Here is a 21,785-nt window from a genome sequence, read left to right as displayed (position 1 = left end):
AGATCTTGTGAGGAGCGAGATTTAGAGAGGCAAGCTTCTGCGCTCTGAAATGACCCTGGGAGCAGAAGAGTTTATCTTGGTCCAAGTGAAACCCACAGCGTGTTTTCAGGAAGAGGCCCAAGGTAATTCAGGTCTGACTCAGGTCTGACCATATCCTTGTTGACACTGAGCTCTGAACTGTTTGCAGGATTTTTTTTTCAAGTGATTATCTCCCTCTCAGGCTGATTTTCTTTGCACCCTCTTCCTGGCAGACCATCCTCCACCCCCAATCCATCTGATAACACGATAGTCAACCATTTAATTTTAATTCTTTTTAGCTATTGTTTAACACTGAAACTGAAGGTAATTAATCCTCACAACGTGTGTTTACTTTAATAATTAGGCCACTCTTGGCAGTGGGGGCCCCTGGCACCCTAGTCCTTGGCTGGGAAGGCAAGGCCCGCCCACGCTTGGCCTTGGGATGGCCTTAGCCCAGACCTGGAGGCCCACTGGGTGGTTTTCTCATTCTCTTATTAAGGCAACAGCAGGATCCCTGGAGCCCACCCAGAAAATGTAACTGCAGCAGGAAATGACACGTTACAGTGGACGCCCAGCCAGTGGACCTTCCCGAAGTTCATGCCCAGGTCTTCGGGAAGGCTCACTCCCTTCCGTGTTAAGATGCAGTTTCACTGGTGTTCACGTGGGGCCAACCGTGATCAATCATTTTCACACTTTCCCTTCTCTTCCGCTCCACCAGACATAGGTTCTGACAGATCCGACTTGCTGCAACATCTTTCAGGCGTGTCTTTGAAGGGTCAGTGCCCTCCAGATAAGGCACCAGATGCAGCTTTGTTTGAACTTGTGTGACAGAAAGATATCATTTTTGAAGACGGTCTCACAGCTGGCTTAGTCATAGATCTGGTGTGACTTCCATTTTATCATAGTTGAAGGTTAAGTTTCAGAGTATTAGTTTGCTAGGGCTGCTGTAACAAGTGCTACCCGCTGGGAGCTTAAACAGCAGAAATGTATGTCCACTCCGTCCTGGAGGCTGGGAGTCCAATGTGTCGGCAGAGTTGTTCCTTCTGAGGCCTCTCTCCTTGGCCTGCGGATGGCCATCCTCCCCCTGTGTCCTCACATGGTCTTCCTGTGTGTGTGTCTGGGTCCTAACTTCCTCTTCTTATAAGGACACAAGTTATAGTGGATTAGGACCCATATGACCTTAATGTAACTTACGGACCTCGTTAAAGACCTTGTCTTCAAATACAGTCGCATTCTGGGGTACTAGGGTTAGGACTTCAGCTTACGAATTTTAGGGGCACAGTTCAGCCCATAACAGCCTTCGAGACGACCCCTAATCATCTTCAGCTTCTAGAACTCACACCTCTTGTGTGCCCTCCTTCCACACTGAATCAGAGCTGGTCCATGTGACCCCTATGTCCGCCAACAACTGTACAAGCAACCCACCTGGGAAGCTCGGCCGTCAGGTGACTGTCGCCCTGCCAGCATCCCATCTGCGACCTCACCAGAACACATGAGACCTTAAGCAATGACCACCACCCAAACTACCCCAGAATTCCTGCCTCATAGAAACTGCGTGGTAATAAACATTTGTTTTGTTTTAAGCTATTAAATTTTGGGGTATTTTGCTACATAGCAACAGAAAACAGATGCATATATCGAAACTTAAGAGTGGGTTTCTGGGATACAAAGAATTCCTCAAAATGTGGGTGTGGCTTTGGAACTGAACTTCGGGCATAAGTTGGGAGGACCTTGAGGAAAGTGTTAGGGAAAGAAAATCTAAGGCCTTGAAGAGAAGCCAGCATCGATAACCTTTGCACCCGGAGGCCAAGTGCATCTCAGAGTAGAACTTCCCAACTTCAAAAGTGAATTGGCACAGGGATGCTGGATATTTCCTTCAGGCCCCCAGCTATTAGTTTTGGCATTGGGCAGTGCCTCCTTTCCCCCCACCGTGCCATACACATAGAATTTTCTGAAGAAAAGACTGGGAAGCACAGTTCAAGGCCAGCATGTGATGTGTGACCAATGCCTCACCATGGCCTCGCCTGCATGGTACATTCCAGATGGGACCAGCTTAGGGCACTGTGCACAGAATGGAGGCTTTGCTCACCCTCCTTCAGGCGGGGGCTCAGAGGCTTTGCTGAGGACAGGCATGAGCACCCTTATGTCTTTGGGAATGTCCAGTATGAGCTCAGGTCCCACTGGGGTAGGTACTGTCAGCCAGGTCATGGGCAGCTCTGAGGATGCTCACGGGAGCGTGATGACGTCACACATGACAGGGGGCGGGAGGTCACGTGCAGATGCCCTGACCCCAAGGGTTTCCTCCTCCCCACCGCCACGAAGTCCCTTCCTCTTGATCCTACCGACATATAAAGTACGCAGAATCGAAAAAGCAACCAGCTGCCTGTAACAAACCCAAACCGTAAGTCCAGACAAACACATACCGTGGGGCGGGAGACTGGCGGCAGAAAAGGCATGTCAAGGATTAACATCTCTACTCTGTCATGTAAAAGTGTATGAAAAAAAAATAAGGGTCCCACTAGGGGGAAAAAAAAAGGACAAAGGCTAGAGAGACGGTGGGTGCAAATGTAAATACAAGGACCACAAAAACACGGGAAGTGTTCAAAGTCATTAATATTCACAGAAAGGCGAATAAGAGGATCATTTTATACCTATTAAATTGGAATCATGAAGAAAAATCACACAGACCTCTGCCAGAGTTGCGAGGAAACCCAGAGCCGTATGTCGCTGTTTACGCATATAAATTGGTACGGGAAGTTTTTGGAAAGAACTCTGGGGATACATATAAAGAATCGTAAACACGCCCACGCCCTCTTTCAGTATAAAAGTTCTGGGAATTTATCCCAAGGAAACAACCAGAGGAAAGACAGGCCCAAGTTCATCATACATCCCTCAGAATATTTGAACTCAGAAGCAGTAAAATACCCCCGCCACCAGGGCATGGCTGATTAAATGATATACTCTAGCCCTTCAACACGTTATGAAGAAACGACCGGCGTTGTTAGGATTTTGTCGGCCGCGTGGAAGAACACCCAGGATGTAAAGTTACATTTCAAAGCAAAATCAAATGTATCTGTGTTAGAATTAGCATTACGTAAAAACTGTTCTATGCTCAGACCCCAGGACTTGGAAGAGACCCTGAAAAGGAAGAAGTTTCTTATTTGATGGGTAACATTTATGACTGAACTGTTTTCTTATTTCCCTTTAATGTACTTGGGCGGCTGGTGCAGGACGCTAACAGAGGTCCTTCTAGTGATCTTTGGGAAAGAACTGGAAATTGCCCTCCGTCAGGATCTGAGCGCTAAAGCCACGCTCAGCGGGGCTTCCTGACCTCACTGAGGCCCAGCCGGCCCTCAGCACCCGTGCTCCCAGGGAGGCGCCGAGGCTGGAGCATAGGCGGTTCCAACAGACGGCAGCTTACCCCCAAGAGGAAAGGTACGCACATCACCTTCCAGAGGCCGCAGTGAGGCCTGACCCCCCGGCCCTAGCCAGTCTTCCTGCCAAGCTCATGTCAGATCCCAGGGCTGAGATAAATGGCCTCTCTCCCTTCGTCAAAGCCGTGTCGCTGAGCTGTAGTAACTTAGAGCAGAGAGCGCACTGGCAGCCTGGGGACCGGATGTGGCCTGTAGGCATGTTTTATTTGGCTCACACATTGTTTTAAAAGTTGGAACATTTCACATTTAAAAAAAAAAAGAATCCGGATTTCCAGCATCTCATGAGGGGTTGGAAGCCGTGACGACACCAGGCCCGCATTCGGGGCTGGCAGCCGTCCACCTGCAGGAGCCCTGTGTGGGCACCTCACTTAGGAGGGGCTCTGATTCATTCACACATGTCAAGATTCACGTGGACACCAACTCTGTGTCCGGCATTCCTCAAGTTTGCTGGGAATTCTGCAGGAAGCAGACAGACACAGTCTCGACAGTGCTTACCTTCCCCTGGGGAAACAGACCCTAGACGGGTAAGTGATGGTTTCCATGATATGAAGACACTCAAACAGGGGGGCTGCTTGGGACCACAGAGACCAGGTCCCATGCTGGCAGGGAGCCCCAGGAAACTTGTCCAAGAAGGACATCTGACTTGATTCCTGAATGATGGGGTGAGAACATTCCAGGCCAAAGGAAGAGCTTGTGCAAAGGCCCCAGGCTATGAATGAGTGCGCAGTGCCCCACAGTTTGTAAGGGAAGGGAGGGCAGACCCACGGCTGGGAGAACAGATTGATTCTAATTACAGCAACAAGGAGCAGGGCTTTAAGGGGTGGAGGGTGGGTATTGTGATCTGATTTATTTTAATAATCTCTCTCCAGCTGCTGAAAGAAGAAGGGACTAAGGGAGAGAATCAGGGAGAAGGGAGGCCGAGAGGCCAGTTAGGAAGTGGTCCGGAAGGTCCAGGTGAGAGATGCCCAGAAGCGGGGAGCAGAGCTGCCGATGAGAGATAGAGATACTCAGACCGAGTCAGGGGGAGGCGGTGGTCAAAAGGTATGCCTTCTAAAGAGGGTAATATTAAAGTGTGTTTGTACAAGAGGGATAAACGGATGGTTTGCTGGGGAGAACATGCCCAATGCAGTTTAAAATCTCACGTGTAATTTCCCAGGGCCGAAGAGGGAACAGTTTCCTAGGATTCGGCGAGATGGGGAAAGTATGTCCGCACGGGCGGCCAGCGGTCTGTACGCACACGTGCCAGGGTCTGCCCTTGATGCTGACCTGGAAGGGGGCACAGTCCAAGCCTCCACATGAGGCTGGGGGGCTGAGGATGAGGAGCCCTCCCAAGGGCCTCTCTTCCCTGCGAGCCTCTCGCCCCTGCAGAGCACAGACTGGGTGATCTCCGGCGTCTGGCGGCGGTTCCTGAATGCTCTTCAACCTCACGTCTAGTCAACGAGCAAGGGACAGAAGCCCTTGACCGTGGGGGTGCCAGGGGACGGGGGCAGGATGAGCAGGTTGTTTCTGCCCTGTGACTTTGCCGGGGCTCAAACTTTTCAAACTGAACCATTAAGCAAGGGGCACGGTTTTCTGTTCAGAGACCTTTCCCGTGTCCACAAGGGTCATTCATGGCAAGAGCACAGCTGGCTGACCGAAGGATTCCTCGAAGTCTCTATGGAAACCTGTCCTTTAGCCGTGATGTCTACTAACATTTGCTTTGGCTGATTACACTTCCCTTTCAACCCAACTCCCATCCAGCTTCCCGGGAACCTAAGGCGGCGCGACCCAGGGCACGTAAACCACGCGGCCTGCTTGGCTGACCGACTTCTGCTCAAAACAACGGCTGCAACAGATGTGACTTAGTGCTGCCTCCCCAAACACATGTGGCTAAGTCAGATTTAGCAAGCCTGAGAAATGGGGTGTCCCACCCCAATATCAAGAAGGAGAGTCCCTTTTTGCAGAAATAGGTCAGATCAGCAAGGGCCTCTTATCCAGCCAAGGAGATCAGATCGTATGGGGAGTCCCTGCAGGATGTTCGGAAGAACAGGGATCACACTGGCCTTTTAGCGGGATGCCTCCGGCCGCCCCGGGAGAAAGGCAAGTCAGGGAGTAGGGGGACTGCAATGACCAGGCCATGGTCCTTGGAGCTGATGCAGTGACGGGACCAAGGCAGGAGGGAGTGGAGATGCTCTGAACAGATGCAGGGGTTACATGAGAGGGAGACCGGAGTGTCAGGAACTCCCAGGTCACTCACGGGGGCGTGGGGCAGGGGGTGGTGGCAACACATACAATGGAAAGCCACGCCCACAAGGACCTCGCTGCCCCACTTGGCAGCCAAGCCCATTAAATGGGAGTCTTCTGGCCCAGAGCTAATCGGGGACAGCTAGAAGCCCATTTTAGCCTGTCTTTGCCCTTAAATGACCCTCTGCCATTGGCCAACGAAGGGCCTTCCTTCCCAGAACACCGAGCTGGGGGCCTTGGGGGTCCGAGTTCCTCTTGAACTGCTTTTGTTCTCTCTCTAGTATCGTCTGAGAGCTTGCCTGGGGGGTCGTCATTTTTCGTTCTTTTTTTTTTTTTTCTTAGATCCAAGATATTGGTTTTGTATGCATTTCTTTTTTAAATTAATGTTTAATTTCACATGCGATTGTAGCAATTTAATACATTGTGGAGCTCCTTTTATTTTTATTTATTATTATTATTTTTTAATTTAAATTCAATTAGCCAACATACCGTACATCATTAGTTTTTCGTGTAGTGTTCAATGGTTCATTAGTTGCCTATAACACCCGGTGCTCATCACATCACGTGCCCTCCTTGGAGCTCATTTTAGATTCTGATGAATCAAGTGCAACTCTCTGGGCCGTCTCCCCGTAGGGCCTGTTCTCTCTGGTAACATGGAGGACAGAGATCAGGCCACTGCCCCACTCCAGACCGGGGTGGATGAAAGTTATTTTTATGTTTCGTCTCAGCTAGGATATGGTGCCCCATTGTTGGGTCAAACACCCATCTAGAAGGGGTTGTGAAGAGATTTTATTTTATCTTTTATTTTTTGTAAAGATTTTATTTATTTATTTGAGAGACAGAGAATGAGAGAGAGAGAGAGCACAAGAGGGGGGAGAGTCAAAGGGAGAAGCAGACTCCCCGTTGAGCAGGGAGCCCAATGTGGGACTCGATCCTGGAACTCCAGGATCATGTCCTGAGCCGAAGGCAGTCGCTTAACCAACTGAGTCACCCGGGCACCCGTGAAGATATTTTAAAGATAGGACTAACACTGAACATTTAAAGCGGACTCTGAGTAAAGCAGATTACCCTGCCGGGAGGGGGTGGGCCTCAACCAATCAGTTGAAGGCCTGAAGGACAAAGACATGTTTCCTGAAAAAGGAATTTTCCTCCAGGCTGTAGCATAGAAAATCTGCCTGTTTCCAGCCTGCTATCCCGCAGAATTTGGACCCAAGATTGAACACCAACTCTTACCTGAGTTCCCAGACCGCCAGCCCGCCCTGCAGGTTTCAGATCAGCCAGGCACCACCACTGTGTGAGCCAATTCCTTAACACCAATCTCTCCAAAGATACGTGTGTATCTCCTATGGGTCCTGTTTCTCTGGAGAGCCCTGACTAATCATAACATCGGGCAACTTCGATGGACAGAGCTTTCAGCCCCATATCCTGGCCATCGTCTCTCAGCTCCAACTGCAGACCCCTAAGAAGAATGACTCCCGGAGCTCCCCGCGACCCTAAACAACTGGTTATGGTCCAGACTCTTCTCTCTACCTGGACACCATCCCCAGGTATCCACAGGTCTCCTCCTTCAAGTCTCTGCTCGGCATGCCCGTGACCCCATAAGGCCGTGGTTCTCTGCAGCACACCCCAGCTTCCCCTGTCTCCCTCCCATGCTGTGCTTTTCCCCTTACCAAGAGTGTGCGCCTGAAATTCAATGCCTGAGCTCCTCCTGTTCGTTCTCTCACTACATCTTGTGCATTGCTGGGAGGTCAGTTCCATGAAGACCCTGTGTTGGTCACTGATGACTCCCCCATGCCTGGAACAGGGTGCTGCATACACTCGGTGCTCAATAACTACTCAGTGCTCAAAAACGACTAAACAACGGGCAGATTTGGGAATGCGGGGCAGAAGGAGGTGGGACCCTGTGGGGGGTTCCTCCCTGCCCTTGACTTTCGCTCCAATCCAAGTACTGGCCACCGCATAGGGAGCCAGACCCCCAATCCCCTCGGCACCTTGCGAGAGCCACATGAAGCCACGTACCAAAGGGGGGGAGCCGCTCTGCCCCCGAGGAGCAGATGTCCGTCTCCTGCATCCTCCGCCCGTAGCTCGCCGAGTAGATGTTGAGGAACTTTGAAGGGTGGCAGTGCAGTTTCAGCTCTTGGTCTTCACACACGGTTTTGTTTTTTAATTCATCTGAAGCAGAAACAAAAAGCAGCGGCACCATCAGCTTCCCTCAGGAGGAATCGGGGAGCGCTGCCTATGCCCTGGCCACTCCCCCTTCCCCCCCACCCCCTGCACCCTGAGAAGGAGAGTGGGAACCGCCCCGCCCTGGGGTGTGACCCTGGAACAGAAGCCCTCTGCGGGAAGACGTGGGAATGAGAGTAAGGGGCAGGCGGAGGAGACAGGGACCAGGTATGTCTGAAGACAGGGCTCGCTGGGCTGGGTCTGGGCATGGGCCTGGCCATAACGGATGTTTCTCTCTCTCTCCACTTGAGGTCACACATTCCTTAATTGAAGGGAGCCTTGCCTCAAACGTTGGCTTGGACCCACACAGGTCAAGACCAGGAATTACCTGACTGCCTATTAAACTTCTGGAGAGAGCCGGGTTAAACCTCACCACCAGACCTCCTAACGTTCTAGCGTCCCCATTTACATATTTAAAAAGAGAGATGCGGTGAAAGTAAATTATTTCCCTGGCTAGGAAAGGGAAAAAACGGGGCATATGTCTTGTGAAGAGTCCCTCTTTAGAGAAGTATGAAGAGCCTGCCCCCAGTCTGGTGATTCGGGAACATCTGACGCTCGGCTGCAGGGGTGTGCTACCTTACGACAACGCGCACCACGTCACGGTTTGTTCCCAAAGAATTTAGGGAAAGGTTTGTGTGTCTGTTTAATCCGCTTACTATAGTACCTTTCCCTTTGCAATGTCACACAGCGCAGACGTTGTAAATGCACTGCTGATGAAAGTATAGTTGATTTTTTTTTTTAAAGAACGTACTGGAAAAGCATTCAATTAATAAAGATGTTTCATAATGATTTGAGTTTTAAAAGTAATAATCATTAACACTCCAGACACAAAGAACCACATGCCATATGATTCTATTTTGTTGGGACCTGCAGGAGAGGCAAGAGCACTCAGTCAGAACGTAGGTGAGCCGTTCCGTAGGGGCTGAGGCTTGGGAACAAAGGGAAATGACAAGAAATGGACACAGGACATTTTTGAGAAGATGGAAATGTTCTATAGCTGGACGGTGGTGACGGTGGCATGACTCAGCACATGTGCTGAACATCAGTGAATGACACACTTACAATGGGTGAAATTTATGACATGTAAATTACATTTCAATAAAGATAATTCAAAAATAATAAAAGCTAATATTTACTGAGCTCGTCCTCTGGATTAAGCCCTGTCCTAAGATCTTTAAATGTATCAATGAATTTAATCCTCAAAACAGCCCTCTCGGGAACCTCCTCTTCATATCCTTGGCATGTTGTGTTTTGGATTTTTAGACACTGTAGCAGTGATTCATATATTCTGGATGCTAACTTTCATCTATTATGTGTTACAAACATCTTTTCCTGCCACTTATCTTAGGCTGCCACTTATCTTAAACTTTGCAAAAGCAAAGCAAAGCAAAGGAGACTATGGTCATTTATTTGCATGTGTAGTTCTCTTCTCCCCACCTCCCCAGCATTTTATAGAGGAAAAAAAAATCACTTATCACACCTGTACAGGATTTTTCTACTTTGAAATGGCAACTGCAGAGCAAATGGGAACATTTTTCAGCCAAAAAAGCCAACAGGAGCTAAATTACAGGAGCTATTCAGGCTATCAGGGACTGCCTGGGATGGGGAGGAAGAATGTGTCAGGAAGGAAAATTAGCCCTTCCCCAATAACCACTCCCCAAGATTACCCCTCCCATGACCACCCCTCCCATGACCATCCCCCATGACCATTCCCTATGATCATCCCCATGACCACTGCCCACGACCACTCCCCATGACCACCCCTCCTATGACCACTCTTCCTATGACCAGCCCCCATGACCACCTCCCATGACCATTGCCTATGACCATCCCCACGACCACTCCCCAACCCCCACTTTCACTTCTCTCACTATTTTTTGGATTGAAGGTGCAGGCCACTCCCACCCAGATCCCTCATATGTCTCAAGCTAAAGTTTTTCAGACTGTGATTTGAGGCCTATTCTATTCTATTCTATTCTATTCATGAAATCGGTTTAGTCATTTGTGACCTGCAATTTCAAAAAACAAAGAAGAGTTTAGAAAGCACCAAAGCGCATCACGCAAAAAAGGATTAACATTATTTTATAATTTAAAAAAATCTTTTCAGTTGTGTGTGTGTGTCATGCTGGGCCAAAACGTAAAATGTTTTCCTTGCTCTGCGTTGTAATCAAATGGATTTGAGAGCCCCCCCACTGAAGCCTTCCAGGAAGACGTGAGTGGTGGACACCGGGGCAACGGTGGCTGTGGCATTTCCATATCCTGGAATCACTGACTTGAGCCCCAAACGTAAAACACGAAAGAAAATAATTTCCAAATATATATTCCGCCTTTTTCTATAACGTGTGAATTCCCATGCCTTTCTACACCAAACAGAGAAGCAGCCGTGAGGAAAGCTTCAAGATCTCAAGATGCCGTCAGCTCCCGGGCTGATAAACCTTGGCACTGTTCTTTAATCAGTGATGACGGGAACACTCAAGATAATCAAAGGTGTGAAGCAGAAACCGGGTTCCAGATGCTCACAGAATCCTGCCCCGCCTCGTCTCTGAACCCACAAGGAACTAACAGAGGAGGGAAAATTTAAGTGGTGACTAAGCAATGTTTAGAATGCCCTTCACCCGTTCACTGGAATCCGAATACAACAGTTTAAATCTAAAGCCAAGAAAAGCTTTGTTTTCTTTTGCTAAACAAAAAGAACACTGAGTCTGACCCTGACATCCGAGGGTTTGATTTTGGTGAGTCACATCCGCACGGGGATGAGGTTTTCAGTGCTTTTTATGAGTAAATGCTAAGTCCCACCAACACCAAAACACTGCCTTACTTCAAAGGCCCAGAATGAACGATGGCCTTTGATGCAGAACAGAGGACTTGGGCAGACGCCCCAAAAGAGCCCTAGCCCCCTTCCAACGGGGAGAACACTGAAGAATGTTAAGAATGCCTTCCAGTGGCAGAGCTCGCCAAAAAGGATGAAAACCAAGCCTTATCTAGCAAACTGGAAGCTTTCCTTTTTAACAGGATTGGCTTCTTTTTCTCTTTCTTTCTTTCTTTCTTTCTTTCTTTCTTTCTTTCTTTCTTCTTTCTTTCTTCTTTCTTTCTTTCTTTCTTCTTTCTTTCCTTCTTTCTTTCATCAGAATTTTTAAAAATTAGAAGAGACTTTTTAAGGCCTGTCATGCTAAGCGTTTATTAATCACCACCTCTCTGATGTACTAAGGCCCATTCATTAAAGGAGGCCTGGATGCCGATGCCGGGCAAGCTCACCCGGGGTAACACAACACCCGTACGCCAAGGCCTCCAGTGATCCTGTCCCCAGATTACAGGCCAATCATCTCCTGGAATGGAGGGGCCTGTGAGAGTCACATTACTGCTTGGGGTTACCCCTGTGTGATGTTGAGTCACTCTGGTTCCTTGGGAATGTGTTAATTCACTGTCGCCTAAGAGTGACACTTCTCGAGCCTAAACACAAAGGGACCACTAACAAACTGCCACTTTTGGTAGAGAAAGAGAATTTGTTTTAGAGCTGGGTGAGAGTGCTCGATGGTCTCAGGTTAGAAAAGGAGGGGGGGAAGGCTTCCAGAAGGGTGGCCAACAGCCCGGTGGGTGTGACAGGGGAGAGTGACAGGAGCCCAGGGAGAAGGAGAGCCAGGACTCTTCTTCAATGATAACAGAAACAGAGTCCCCCTCCTAATTCTGCCAAGCAGGGGGCTAGCGGGTCCTCCTTAATAACACAGATACACAACTTCCTGTCCGCAGGGGCCCTTCAAAGCGGGGTGGGGAGGGTGACCTGCCGTGATGAGAATGTGTGATTACTGATGTTACTGAAGATGGCCATGCGTGGCAATATTATCAACATGCAGGAAAAAAAAACATGCAGAGAGAGATTAAGTCACTTCTAATGGCTTTTTAAAAAAATTCTCGGCAGACAGGGTGCCCTGCTATCGCCTGCACCCGGGGCAGACCTCACCCCAGCCCCCCAGCACCTGGTGTCTTGCTGCCTTTTGGTCATTCACATCCTCCGCAAGGATGACTTTAACCTGCCTACTGGCGCGATGGCCACCAATCACCGAGGGCACCTTCATGACAAGGCCCGTGCTAAGCAGCTTACAAGCAGCACTGTGGTTTCAGTCCACACGACGCTGTCCTTACACACCCTTCACCACAGCCCCATGTGGAAGGTGCATTGCCCTCCCTCGACGGTTGAGTCACAGAGCCGATGCTGGAGGTGAGCCTATAAAATAGCTCCCCGACCACCCGACCAGCCAGCCCTGATTGGCGGCGTCCGCCCAGCTCCCTGGTGTCAATGCTCCCGTGGTGGCAGATGTCCCTGCCCGCAGGTGGAGCCGGGCAGAGATACGCATAGCTGGCTCTCGTGATGAGGGCTGGCCCCCTGCAGCCCTGGGGCAGCAGGTGCTGCTTCGGACACTCAGTGTCAGCTCGGGCTGTCCCCAGAGACAGAGAAGAGCCTCCGGGGTAAGAGGGTTACAGAAAAGGAGGCGGGAGGGTGTGGGAGCCCCTTCCTTCCTCCTTCACCTCACAGCAGTGACGGGGTCCTCAGGTCACTGATGTGCACGTTACCCAAGGTGCTCTGATCTGAATGACTGCATCCCCCTTCAACTCAAGGTGAAATCCTAACGCCCAACTGGATGGTCTTAGGGGGTGGGGCGTTTGGGAGGTGCTTAGGTCACGAGGGTGGAGCCCCCAGGCATGGAATTAGTGCCCTTCATGAAAGAGACCGGAGAGATTCCTCGTCCCTTCTGCCAAGGTGGCTACAGCAACAAGACAGCCATCAGTGAGGAAGTGGGCCCTCAGCAGACACCAAATCTGCCAACACCTCGATCTTGGTCTTCCCAGCCTCTAGAACTATAAGAAATAAACTTCTGTTGGTTATAAGCCTCCCAGTTTATGGCATTTTGTTGCAATAGCTCGAACAGACTAAGACACAAGCGCTCTGCCCCTAATCTATTACACACGGGGCAGCCAGAGGGGACTTTAAAACCCCAGCCACGCACCCTCCCCACTTAAAGAAAGAATCCACCTCCTTCCTTGGCCATCAGAGCCCCAAGGATCCACCCCCCGGACCCCTGGCCGATGCTCCTGTGTGCTCCCCAGAGCCCCCTTCTCCCTCTGGCCACAGGCTTTCATGCGGGGTGCTCCTTCTGTGCCCGCCCCCTATCCCGCCATCCTCAGCCCCACCATCACCTGCCAGGAAAGCCTTCCCTGCACCCCTGCCAGGGTCAATTCCCCCGGGGCGACCCGCACAGCACCAAGAGAGCGGGGCTCCTGCTGAGATGTTTCTTTGGACAGATCTGGTCTTTCCGGAGAAAGCGATATTTGCTAGAAGCTAAAGGACAAGGAACCAGCTGTGTGAAGACGTCAGTCAATGCTGGTTGGATGAAGGAACATTGGGAGCGGTCCTCGATGGAACCACCATCCAAGAAGTCCTCTTCATACCCAACAGCTGGCTGGACACTTGTGCACAGTAGGTGCTTAATAAGTGTTTTGCTGAAATGAAATTAGCGATCAGTCCAGGAATAAGGCTGTGGCCTGGCATCGACTTAGATTCAAGTTTCCACCAATCTCACGAGGGCCTTTTCACTTCTCTTAGAGACTGGTCCTTCGCAACTTTTTATCATGAAAACTTCCAATGTATAGAAAATGTGAGAGAGTATTGCAATAGACGGGAATATCCCCACCACCCAGATTCTCCAATGCTTAACATTTTGAACAAGGGCGACTCTAAAAAGGGTGTCTTTTCCACCATGGCAGGAGGACGGCCATTTTTGAGATTAAGCCGCGGGAAGGGCATGACTGACAACACAGAGATCTAGAAGGGATTTTCCTGAGTGAAGCAGGAGTTGACAAGAATTCCCAGGCAGGGCTCGGCCGGTGTGCAAAGTTCGGGCCTGCTTGTGGGTGTGTGTGATCATGGGCATGCGTGAGTATGTGTGTGACAGTGTGCATGCGTGTAACAGCACACACAGGCGTGATATTGTGTATGTATGAGTGACCGTGCATACATTGTGAGCGTGTGGTGGTGTGTATGTGCGTGTGAGTGTGAATGTGTGTGTGAACACACAGTCTGGGGGAAGAGCCAAATGGGCAGCTCTGAGGCACCGAGGCCCCAGCAGGGAAAGGGTTTAAGACGGAAGGCTGGATATTTGCTGAAAAGGTCCCGTGCTTTCTCTGCAGGTGCGCACTAGAGACCACAACATGCATGTGACCCAAAGCCTCACCCGCCCCCAGCACCCAGGCTGCCAGGGTCTTGGGAGGATGCTGGGCTCCAGAGGCAGAAACCGACAGAGAACAGAATGCAGACAAGGGACACTGCATCAAACATTAAGGATGTACCGTACGGTGACTAGCATAATAATAACAAAAAATGAAAAAAAAAACAAAAATGATGTGTTGGGATGGCAATACAGAATTTTTTCAAATGACTATTCCTTCAATATAATCCTTTGGTTAAACGGTGTTGTTATAACCTGCTTTCTTTTCAACAAGCCTGTTCAAGGGTTACCAGGAGCCTCTAACGTTGAGGTTGCCTCTCGGGCTGACCCGCCCGCCTCTCAGTGCGACCTACTCGCTAAAACGCAGTTCCATTTGAACTGCAATGGGTTAATCACAAAACTAACGTGTGTTACAGTGACACAGGCCAGTGGAGGAAAATGCAAGAATAGAGCAGAAGAAGTTGCTCAGGCCAGAAACCCTTCTGTTTTCTTTCTCCTCAGGAAGAGACAACTGGGTCCAGAGCCCCTGCTTTGGGGAAAGCAGAAGAGGGGTTCATAAAGATCTGGAAGCAGGGCCTCCAGGGGGGCAGCTGTGCTCTCTCGTGATAGCAAGCAGCTGGGGGTGGGCTGCCCCTGAAAAGGAGAACCAGCCCCTCGTTGGGGGGAAAAGCACTCGCAGCCTCTTGACACCCCTGATGCCTTTAGCATGGGTCCAACTGAATTTTACATCTTAGGAAGGATTTTTTTAAATTCAGGGATTGGCAAGAATGCACATGGAGACATGGTTGTCCACGTACACACACGCAAATATCCTCAAACTATTCATACAAATACCCACGACCCATTGCAGAAACAGGTAGGACATCTCTACTGACAAGTTTCTAAATTTCTAAGTGGGACCAACACTGGCTGGCAGAGAATCTCCACGAGGGCCGTGAATGAAACAGGGAACCCCCACCGCACACGCGGGCCCCCTCGGACGTTACTTACTAGGCTGACATTTAAAGGACACCAGGAGGTATTTACTGCTTCCGGGACAAAGGTCAGGTCCAAAAACACGGCTATTGACCAGGAGGTGGCAGGCCCGCCGGCTCTGGCATTCATCCAGCACCTTCTAAAATGAGGGGGTAGAAAAGGGATAGGCTTGAAAACCACACACAGCGTGTGTGAGATCCCACACACCCCCCCCCACCAGGTGGCTCTGGGCTCCAAGAAGGGAGAGACACCTGTCGGCCTGGTCTGGGGCGTCCAAAGAAGCTTCAAGCTGCCGTGAGCTGTGACTAAGGCGAGAGCACGTGTATGCGTGTGATCGGGGGTGCTCCCAGTGTCCCCGTCTTTCCCAGAACAAGAACCCTGACCCTCTAGCGGCAGATCCCCATCAGGAGACCGGCCTGCGATCTGCCTCAGCTGAAGGGAGCGCTGCTGATGATTTTGGCAAAAGTACGGCCTTGGGGAGGCTCCGGGAAGCATGAGCAAGAGTTGAGAAACAGCGTGTGGGCGAGACTGGAGTCGGAGGGCCCTTCCGGCAGGGCTGGGGCAGCTCCGTGGGGATGAGGCATCACAGCCACGGCTGTCCGTCCGGCCGCACAAACGGCTGGCCACCGACCACGGAGAACTCAGCACTCGCGGGAGGCCTTGGAGCCCCGACCCGAACACGGGCCCCCCGATGCAAATGAAAAAGCTGATTCCCGCCCTTGCCAACCTCAAGGACTCAGGACCCATTTGTTCCCTTTGGAGCAGTTTTCTTCACAGAATACGCAGGCTTTGCTGTTGAGCGTTTGGCTTGAAAGTTCTCCTCCTCTCCTGCTCTCAATTTCTTTTTTTCCAGGCAATTCGCTCCTTTGCGAGTGATAATCTGCTGTGCAGAAGCTCATGGAACACCCTACCCAGGGTCCCAGCGGGGCCTAGTGCCTTACGGCTGCTCTTCTATTTCCCAAATGGAGCAAACCCTGCCCGTGACCACCACAGAAGCCTTACACTCCGTTTCTGTTAAAAGGACACCAAGGCCGGTGAACGTTTCCCAAGAGTTTACTTATTACTGTTGGACTGAATCTGGCGCAGCTTGGCGAGCCTGAGTCCTGGGCCCTCATAGTAGCTCATGGACTTTCTCCATGGAGGAGGCCAGCCCCACCAGGAACCCCCTCAGGGGCCCAGCAGACGTGCATGAGATCAGGAAACCTGCCCAGGGAAACCCTGAGGACCCCCAGATGATGGGACACATGCTCGTGGTCGAGGGTCATCATGAAATGACTCTGCCCCTAGGTGGCCCCACGAACGTATCACAACCACGGAGTGGGACTCAAGGCAGGGCTGTTTCCAAACCGTGTCACGGCTGAGAAATGCACAGGGGGGGCTTCCTGGTGACCCTCAGCCACGGCCCAGATCAGCTGAGGGGCTCCTGGGGGGACAATGACACCTGTTCTCTCCCGCATCAGGCACCTTCCCTCCGAGGAAGAAGAAGCACTCGCCACAGTCCCCAAATGCCAGTCAGAAGACACGAGATAAAGGACCTCTTGATCTCTGGATGAAAGAGCAGCACGCGGGGATGCTTCTGGCAAACGAACCTTCTGCACAACATGAGCGTTGTGTTCACAAATGCTAACTTGTCTGCTTGGCTCTGGAAACATCCTCCCTCAGGCCTGCCGGGCAGAGCCAGGCACCCATGTTGGAGGGTAAGGGCGGTGCCCGAGCTCTGGAGCTCCAGGGTGCCGGGAGTCCTATTCTCACGGAGCAGGCGCTCCCGTCGGCACTGGCCGGTGTTCTTGTTATGTGCCCAGGAGAGCAGCGGACGGCCTGGGTACCAGGGATGGGAGGGCAGGGAAGTTGGGATAAGGATGAGGGCAGGCCAACAGGGATACAGCTCCTGGAGTGGCAGCCAAGGGGAAGGAATGGGGTGGGGCACACAAGGAAAGTCACTGCTCGTCCCTGGAAGCAACATGTGGCCTCTCCTCGGGATGTGGAACCCACATCCAGGGAATTCGCTCAAACACATTCTTTTGGCTACTCAGCGGGTATCTTTACCAATCACGTGACGACCCAGATACCACGATGCATGTAATGGAAGCAAGAAATGGTGTGAGAAATAGAAAAATCCTTCCGTTGTCGTATTATTTTTGCTTCTCCTCTTTGGGCCTTCGGGAGAGCTACACAGCCTTACGCTAATTCCATTACTCCTGAGTCTTCCTTGTAAATTTACCTTTACCCGCGTTTCTGTGGCTGAAACAATTCAACGAGCCAGGAGTAGTCTAAAATCCCCATTGAAATATTAGCTCTGCCCTCCTCCTACACCAAATCTTTCACTAATGCCAACCAAAAAAAAGAAAGACTTAGCCGCTCTCCACAAATCCCTGGTATTATCCAATGGGAGAATACATCATCAGAGGCTGCCCAAAGTAGCTCAAAACTAGAATAATGTCATCATCTACACCTGGAGAAGAAAACCACTTTTGAAAGAATGACCATGATCCATGTTTCCCTTCCTCCAGTGCATTCTCTGAGCGGTTGATCATGACCTCGGCCATCTGCCTCCAGAGACCTTGTGGTCTCCACGAAAGCGCCCCCACCCTTCCCTCTCCATGCTGGGGTATTGACGGGAGGGGTGGTCCTGGAGGTCAAAGCCCAATATGACTATACTGTGCTTTACTGCAGTGGGGAATACGCCTCCGGATAAATTCACATCGCACGTGGGTTCAGGGAGCTCCCCAGGAAGTAGGAATTCCATTTAGACTTGTGTGGTGAAGAACCCTTTTGAGAAGCAATAGCTCACCCATGAAATTGGTGATTTGTCCGAATTGGGGATTTCATGGATCAGGTTTGCTTTGAGTGAACTATGTAATCACAAGCATGTATACAGAGAGAGAGAGAGATGGGGAGAGGGAGAAAGGGGCGGGAGAGGAAGAGAGAACCATTTTATCATCTTAAAGCATCTATGAAGGGCGGTACCTGCAATGTGGTGGGTGCCACACAGGCTACGCCGTCTTCCCTCTGGGAGGCAGGCTGCTGGGCACGACACATTTGGTAATCTTGCCCATAAAATGCCGATTGGACACTTATCGTAGAATGCCGAGGGCACTGCAGATGCAAATGGTCCCCATCACAGGCATAGGCGGTGTGGTTTTGCAGGAGTTTGGTTAGATAACCTGGAAAATATTCAGCTGGTTTACAAGAGGCCCAGGAACCCACCACTCCTCCACAGCCTTCTGGGCAGGAGGACCTTGGCTCCCCCGGTGAAGGGGCTGGTCAGCCAGGAAGATGTGGGGCAGAGCTTCCTTGGCAGCTCCCACGGAGAAGACCCCAAACCAGGCTCGAGGTGAGGCTGAAGGAGCAGGTTCCAGTTTCCCATCTGGGTTGTAAACCTTGATCTGGAATGGCCCATTGGAAGGCTTGGGGGACTCTTTCCCTTTGGGACTCGCCAGGAGCCAAGAAATCCTGAAGCATCTCTATGAAGCTGGAAAAAATCCCAAGTGGGTGTTCCTTGGGCATGTCGATGCCTGTTCTTGAGGAGATTTGGGCTCTCTGATCTCCCACTAGCAAGGCCAGGTCTTCCTGGAGGGAGGGGATGCCATTTTATTTTGGGGTAACCACTCCTGGGCCCTGGAGAGAAAAGCAAGGCAGGGCACCCAGCATGGGGTAAGGGCCTGCTCTGAAAGGCGGGGAAGGGGTGGATGGTGGGGCTCTGTCACAGGTTAAACAGTGTCCCACCCCAAGTTCATGTTCACCGGGAACCTCAGATGCCCCCTTATTTGGAAATAGAGTCCTTGCAGTTGTAATTAGTTAAGATGAGGTCATAACGGAGTAGACTGGTCCTTGACAGGTGTGATGATGTCCTCAGAAGAAGAGAAGAGACAGAGGGAAGACAGCCACGTTATCATTGGTGTGATAACATCTAAAAGCCAAGGAACCCAAGGACTGCTTGCAGCCACCACAAGCTGGAAGAGGCAAGGAAAGAGTCTACCATAGAACCTTCCAGAGGTAGGCCGGCACTGCCACAACTTGACCTCAGGCTTCTAGCCTCCAGAGCCCCGAGGGAAGGAATGTCTGCTGTTTTCAGCCACCCCAGCCTGCGGTTTTCTTAGTGCAGCCCCGACAAACCAACACAGGCTCCTGGTCCCAGCTACTTCTCAAGCAGACTGGACAAGCCACAGGGCCTTAGGCTCTGAGGAGCCGTGTGCATGGCCTGGCAGGTGTGGGTGGCCTGGACCGCTTCTCAGAAAGAAGGAAGGAAGGTTCATCTGAAATGTAGATTCCTTTCCTCCTTCTCACACCTCATGAGGTCAGTTGCAAGGCAGCTGGGAGGGAAGCCAGGGACTTTCTGGTGAGGTGTGTGGGAGACGGGTTTGGCAGCCCTTGGCCTTTGAGGGGGTGGAGGGGGTGCAGAGAAAGGCAGTTGCAGAACTCCCTTATTCCCACACAGTCGGCCCGGGCTGTAGTTATCCCTCTGGAAGTTTCAAAATCCTCTGACCATGATTCTCTGCAAAGGGCACCCACTGCAGTCCCTGACCTTCCCTGAAAGTCACAGTGAAAGGCACCGTGTCATCTGCCGTAGGAAGATCTTGCCAACCTGAAGAGTGGGAGTGCCCACCCTCACATATAACCCAGACCCGAGGTCTCTCAATGCAACTCCCTTTCTCCTTCCCACCCTTGAAAGAAGAAGGCCGAGAAGTCAGCTACCCTGAGTTGGCTTCCCTTGGAGAAGCGGACTCAGGCTCAAGCAGCAAAACTGACATCAGGCACTGGGGCCGTGAGTCAGGGTCCTGCTTGTTGGAACAATGCCCTCACTCTCACCGTGCTCCCCACCAACCACCAAGAGAGGCCGGGCAGAGACACCTTGGTGGTCCAACAGCAGGTCAGCATCTTCCTGCAGGACACACAGGCAGACCCTGCTAAAGCCATGAGTTGTGAAAGTTCCAGCCTCCTTTGTGGGATCTCTGCTTCCCCTTATGAGCCACACCAGGGAACTCAGAGCTGCCCTGATGCTGGCCCAGGCCGGCACCTGCCCCGAAGCTCCCCAGGCTGGTACCCCACCCCTGCACCTCTTCCAACTCGTCATTAAAACTGTCTTGTCTATCCATCACCACATCACTCACCAGGACCACACCGGATGACCAGCTGACTAAAATGTTTTGTTTTGTTTTAAGATTTTATTTATTTACTTGACAGAGAGAGAGAGAGACAGCCAGCGAGAGAGGGAACACAAGCAGGGGGAGTGGGAGAGGAAGAAGCAGGCTCCTAGCGGAGGAGCCTGATGTGGGGCTCGATCCCAGAACGCCGGGATCACGCCCTGAGCCGAAGGCAGACGCTTAACCACGGAGCCTCCCAGGCGACCTCAGCTGATGACTTGAGCCTAATGGCTCATCCAACAGACCATGTGTTACTCTAGCTGGATGAAGGAATGAGAAGGATGTGTGGGTGTTAGAGGCACAAGACGGAAGGGGCCTGGGTCCCAGATTCATGGGACAAGATCAGCAGAGCCTTCTCCACGAACCGTTACATGAGTGGAAAAGAAATTTGTGCTGTTTGGGCCATTGCCTTTCTTCTATTTGTCATGTAGTCTGTTCCCTGTGAACAGAACTTGATCTCCGTGGGGTCATTTACATCAAGACGTGACGTAAGTGCACCGCAGTGGCCTGAGCCCCACCGCATGCCATACTTGTAGTCTGAGGGCCATGTTCTGGGTGCAGAAGCTCACTGCAGAGAACGGCCTCTGGAGGCCTTCCAGGCCCTTCTGCCAGTGTGTCATTTCTAACACCAGGTAAAATCGGCTCTGGAGTCGGTCCAATTCCTTCTTCGAAAACCCATGCCCGTGTCCAGACAATGGAGTACTATTCAGCACTAAAATGAAATGAGCTATGAGGCTGCAAAAAGACACAGGGCAAATGTCAAAGCATAGTATTGAGTGGAAGAAGCCAGTCTGCAAAGGCTCTGTGAGTCCAACGACATGACATCCTGGAAAAGGCAGAGCTATGGTGATGGTCGAAAAGACCAGTGGTGGGGCGCCTGGGTGGCTCAGTCGTTAAGTGTCTGCCTTTGGCTCAGGTCATGATCCCGGGGTCCTGGGATCGAGCCCCGCATCGGGCTCCCTGCTCAATGGAAAGCCTGCTTCTCCCTCTCCCACTCCCCCTGCTTGTGTTCCCTCTCTTGTTGTGTCTCTATCCAATAAACAAATAAAATCTTAAAAAAAAAAAAAAGACCAGTGATTGTCAAAGGGTTGGGGGAAGGGAGGCATGAGCAGGGGGAGCACGGAGGACTTCAAGGCAACGAAACTGCTCTGCATGATATTCTAGTGATGGACATGAGCCACGACACATTGTCAAAACCTACAGAACGCACAACACCAAGAGTGAACCCAGAGTAAGCTCCTGACTTTGGTCCATATTATGATGCGTCACTATTGGTTCATTGATTGTAACACGTCTACCATTCTGACTGGGAATGTTGATGAGGGGGGAGGCTGTGCCTGCGTGGGGACCAGGGCTATTTGGGAACTCTCTGTATCTCCCACTCAGTTTTGTTGTGCACCTAAAACTGTTCAACAAATGAAAGTCCATTTAAAAGAAAAAAATCAGGGGCGCCTGGGTGACGCAGTCGTTAAGCGGCTGCCTTCGGCTCAGGGCGTGATCCCAGCATTCTGGGATCGAGCCCCACATCTGGCTCCTCCGCTGGGAGC

General features: G+C 51.2%; 1 protein-coding gene across 6 annotated transcripts in view; it reads right to left on the bottom strand.

The window, feature by feature from the left end:
• Positions 1 to 21,785, bottom strand: part of EVA1C (eva-1 homolog C) — a 71,075-nt gene that overhangs the window by 19,356 nt on the left and 29,934 nt on the right. For 4 of the 6 annotated variants that reach the window (XM_087861763.1, XM_045785515.2, XM_045785514.2 and 1 more), the window contains exons 2-4: positions 18,062 to 18,258; positions 15,110 to 15,233; positions 7,695 to 7,847 (exon numbers count right to left, since the gene is read on the bottom strand). In XM_087861763.1, the coding sequence (XP_087717889.1) occupies positions 7,695 to 7,847; positions 15,110 to 15,233; positions 18,062 to 18,258 (474 nt within the window). The remainder of the gene's footprint in view (positions 1 to 7,694; positions 7,848 to 15,109; positions 15,234 to 18,061; positions 18,259 to 21,785) is intronic. The other 2 variants (XM_087861764.1, XM_045785516.2) reach the window with 1 other exon arrangement.

Source organism: Ursus americanus, chromosome 4 (assembly GCF_024610735.1).
Source record: "Ursus americanus isolate L20-20 chromosome 4, mUrsAme1.1.p, whole genome shotgun sequence".
NCBI lineage: Eukaryota > Metazoa > Chordata > Mammalia > Carnivora > Ursidae > Ursus > Ursus americanus.
The sequence above is the reverse complement of the archived record's forward strand: the minus strand, read 5'-3'. Positions and strand labels throughout refer to the sequence as shown.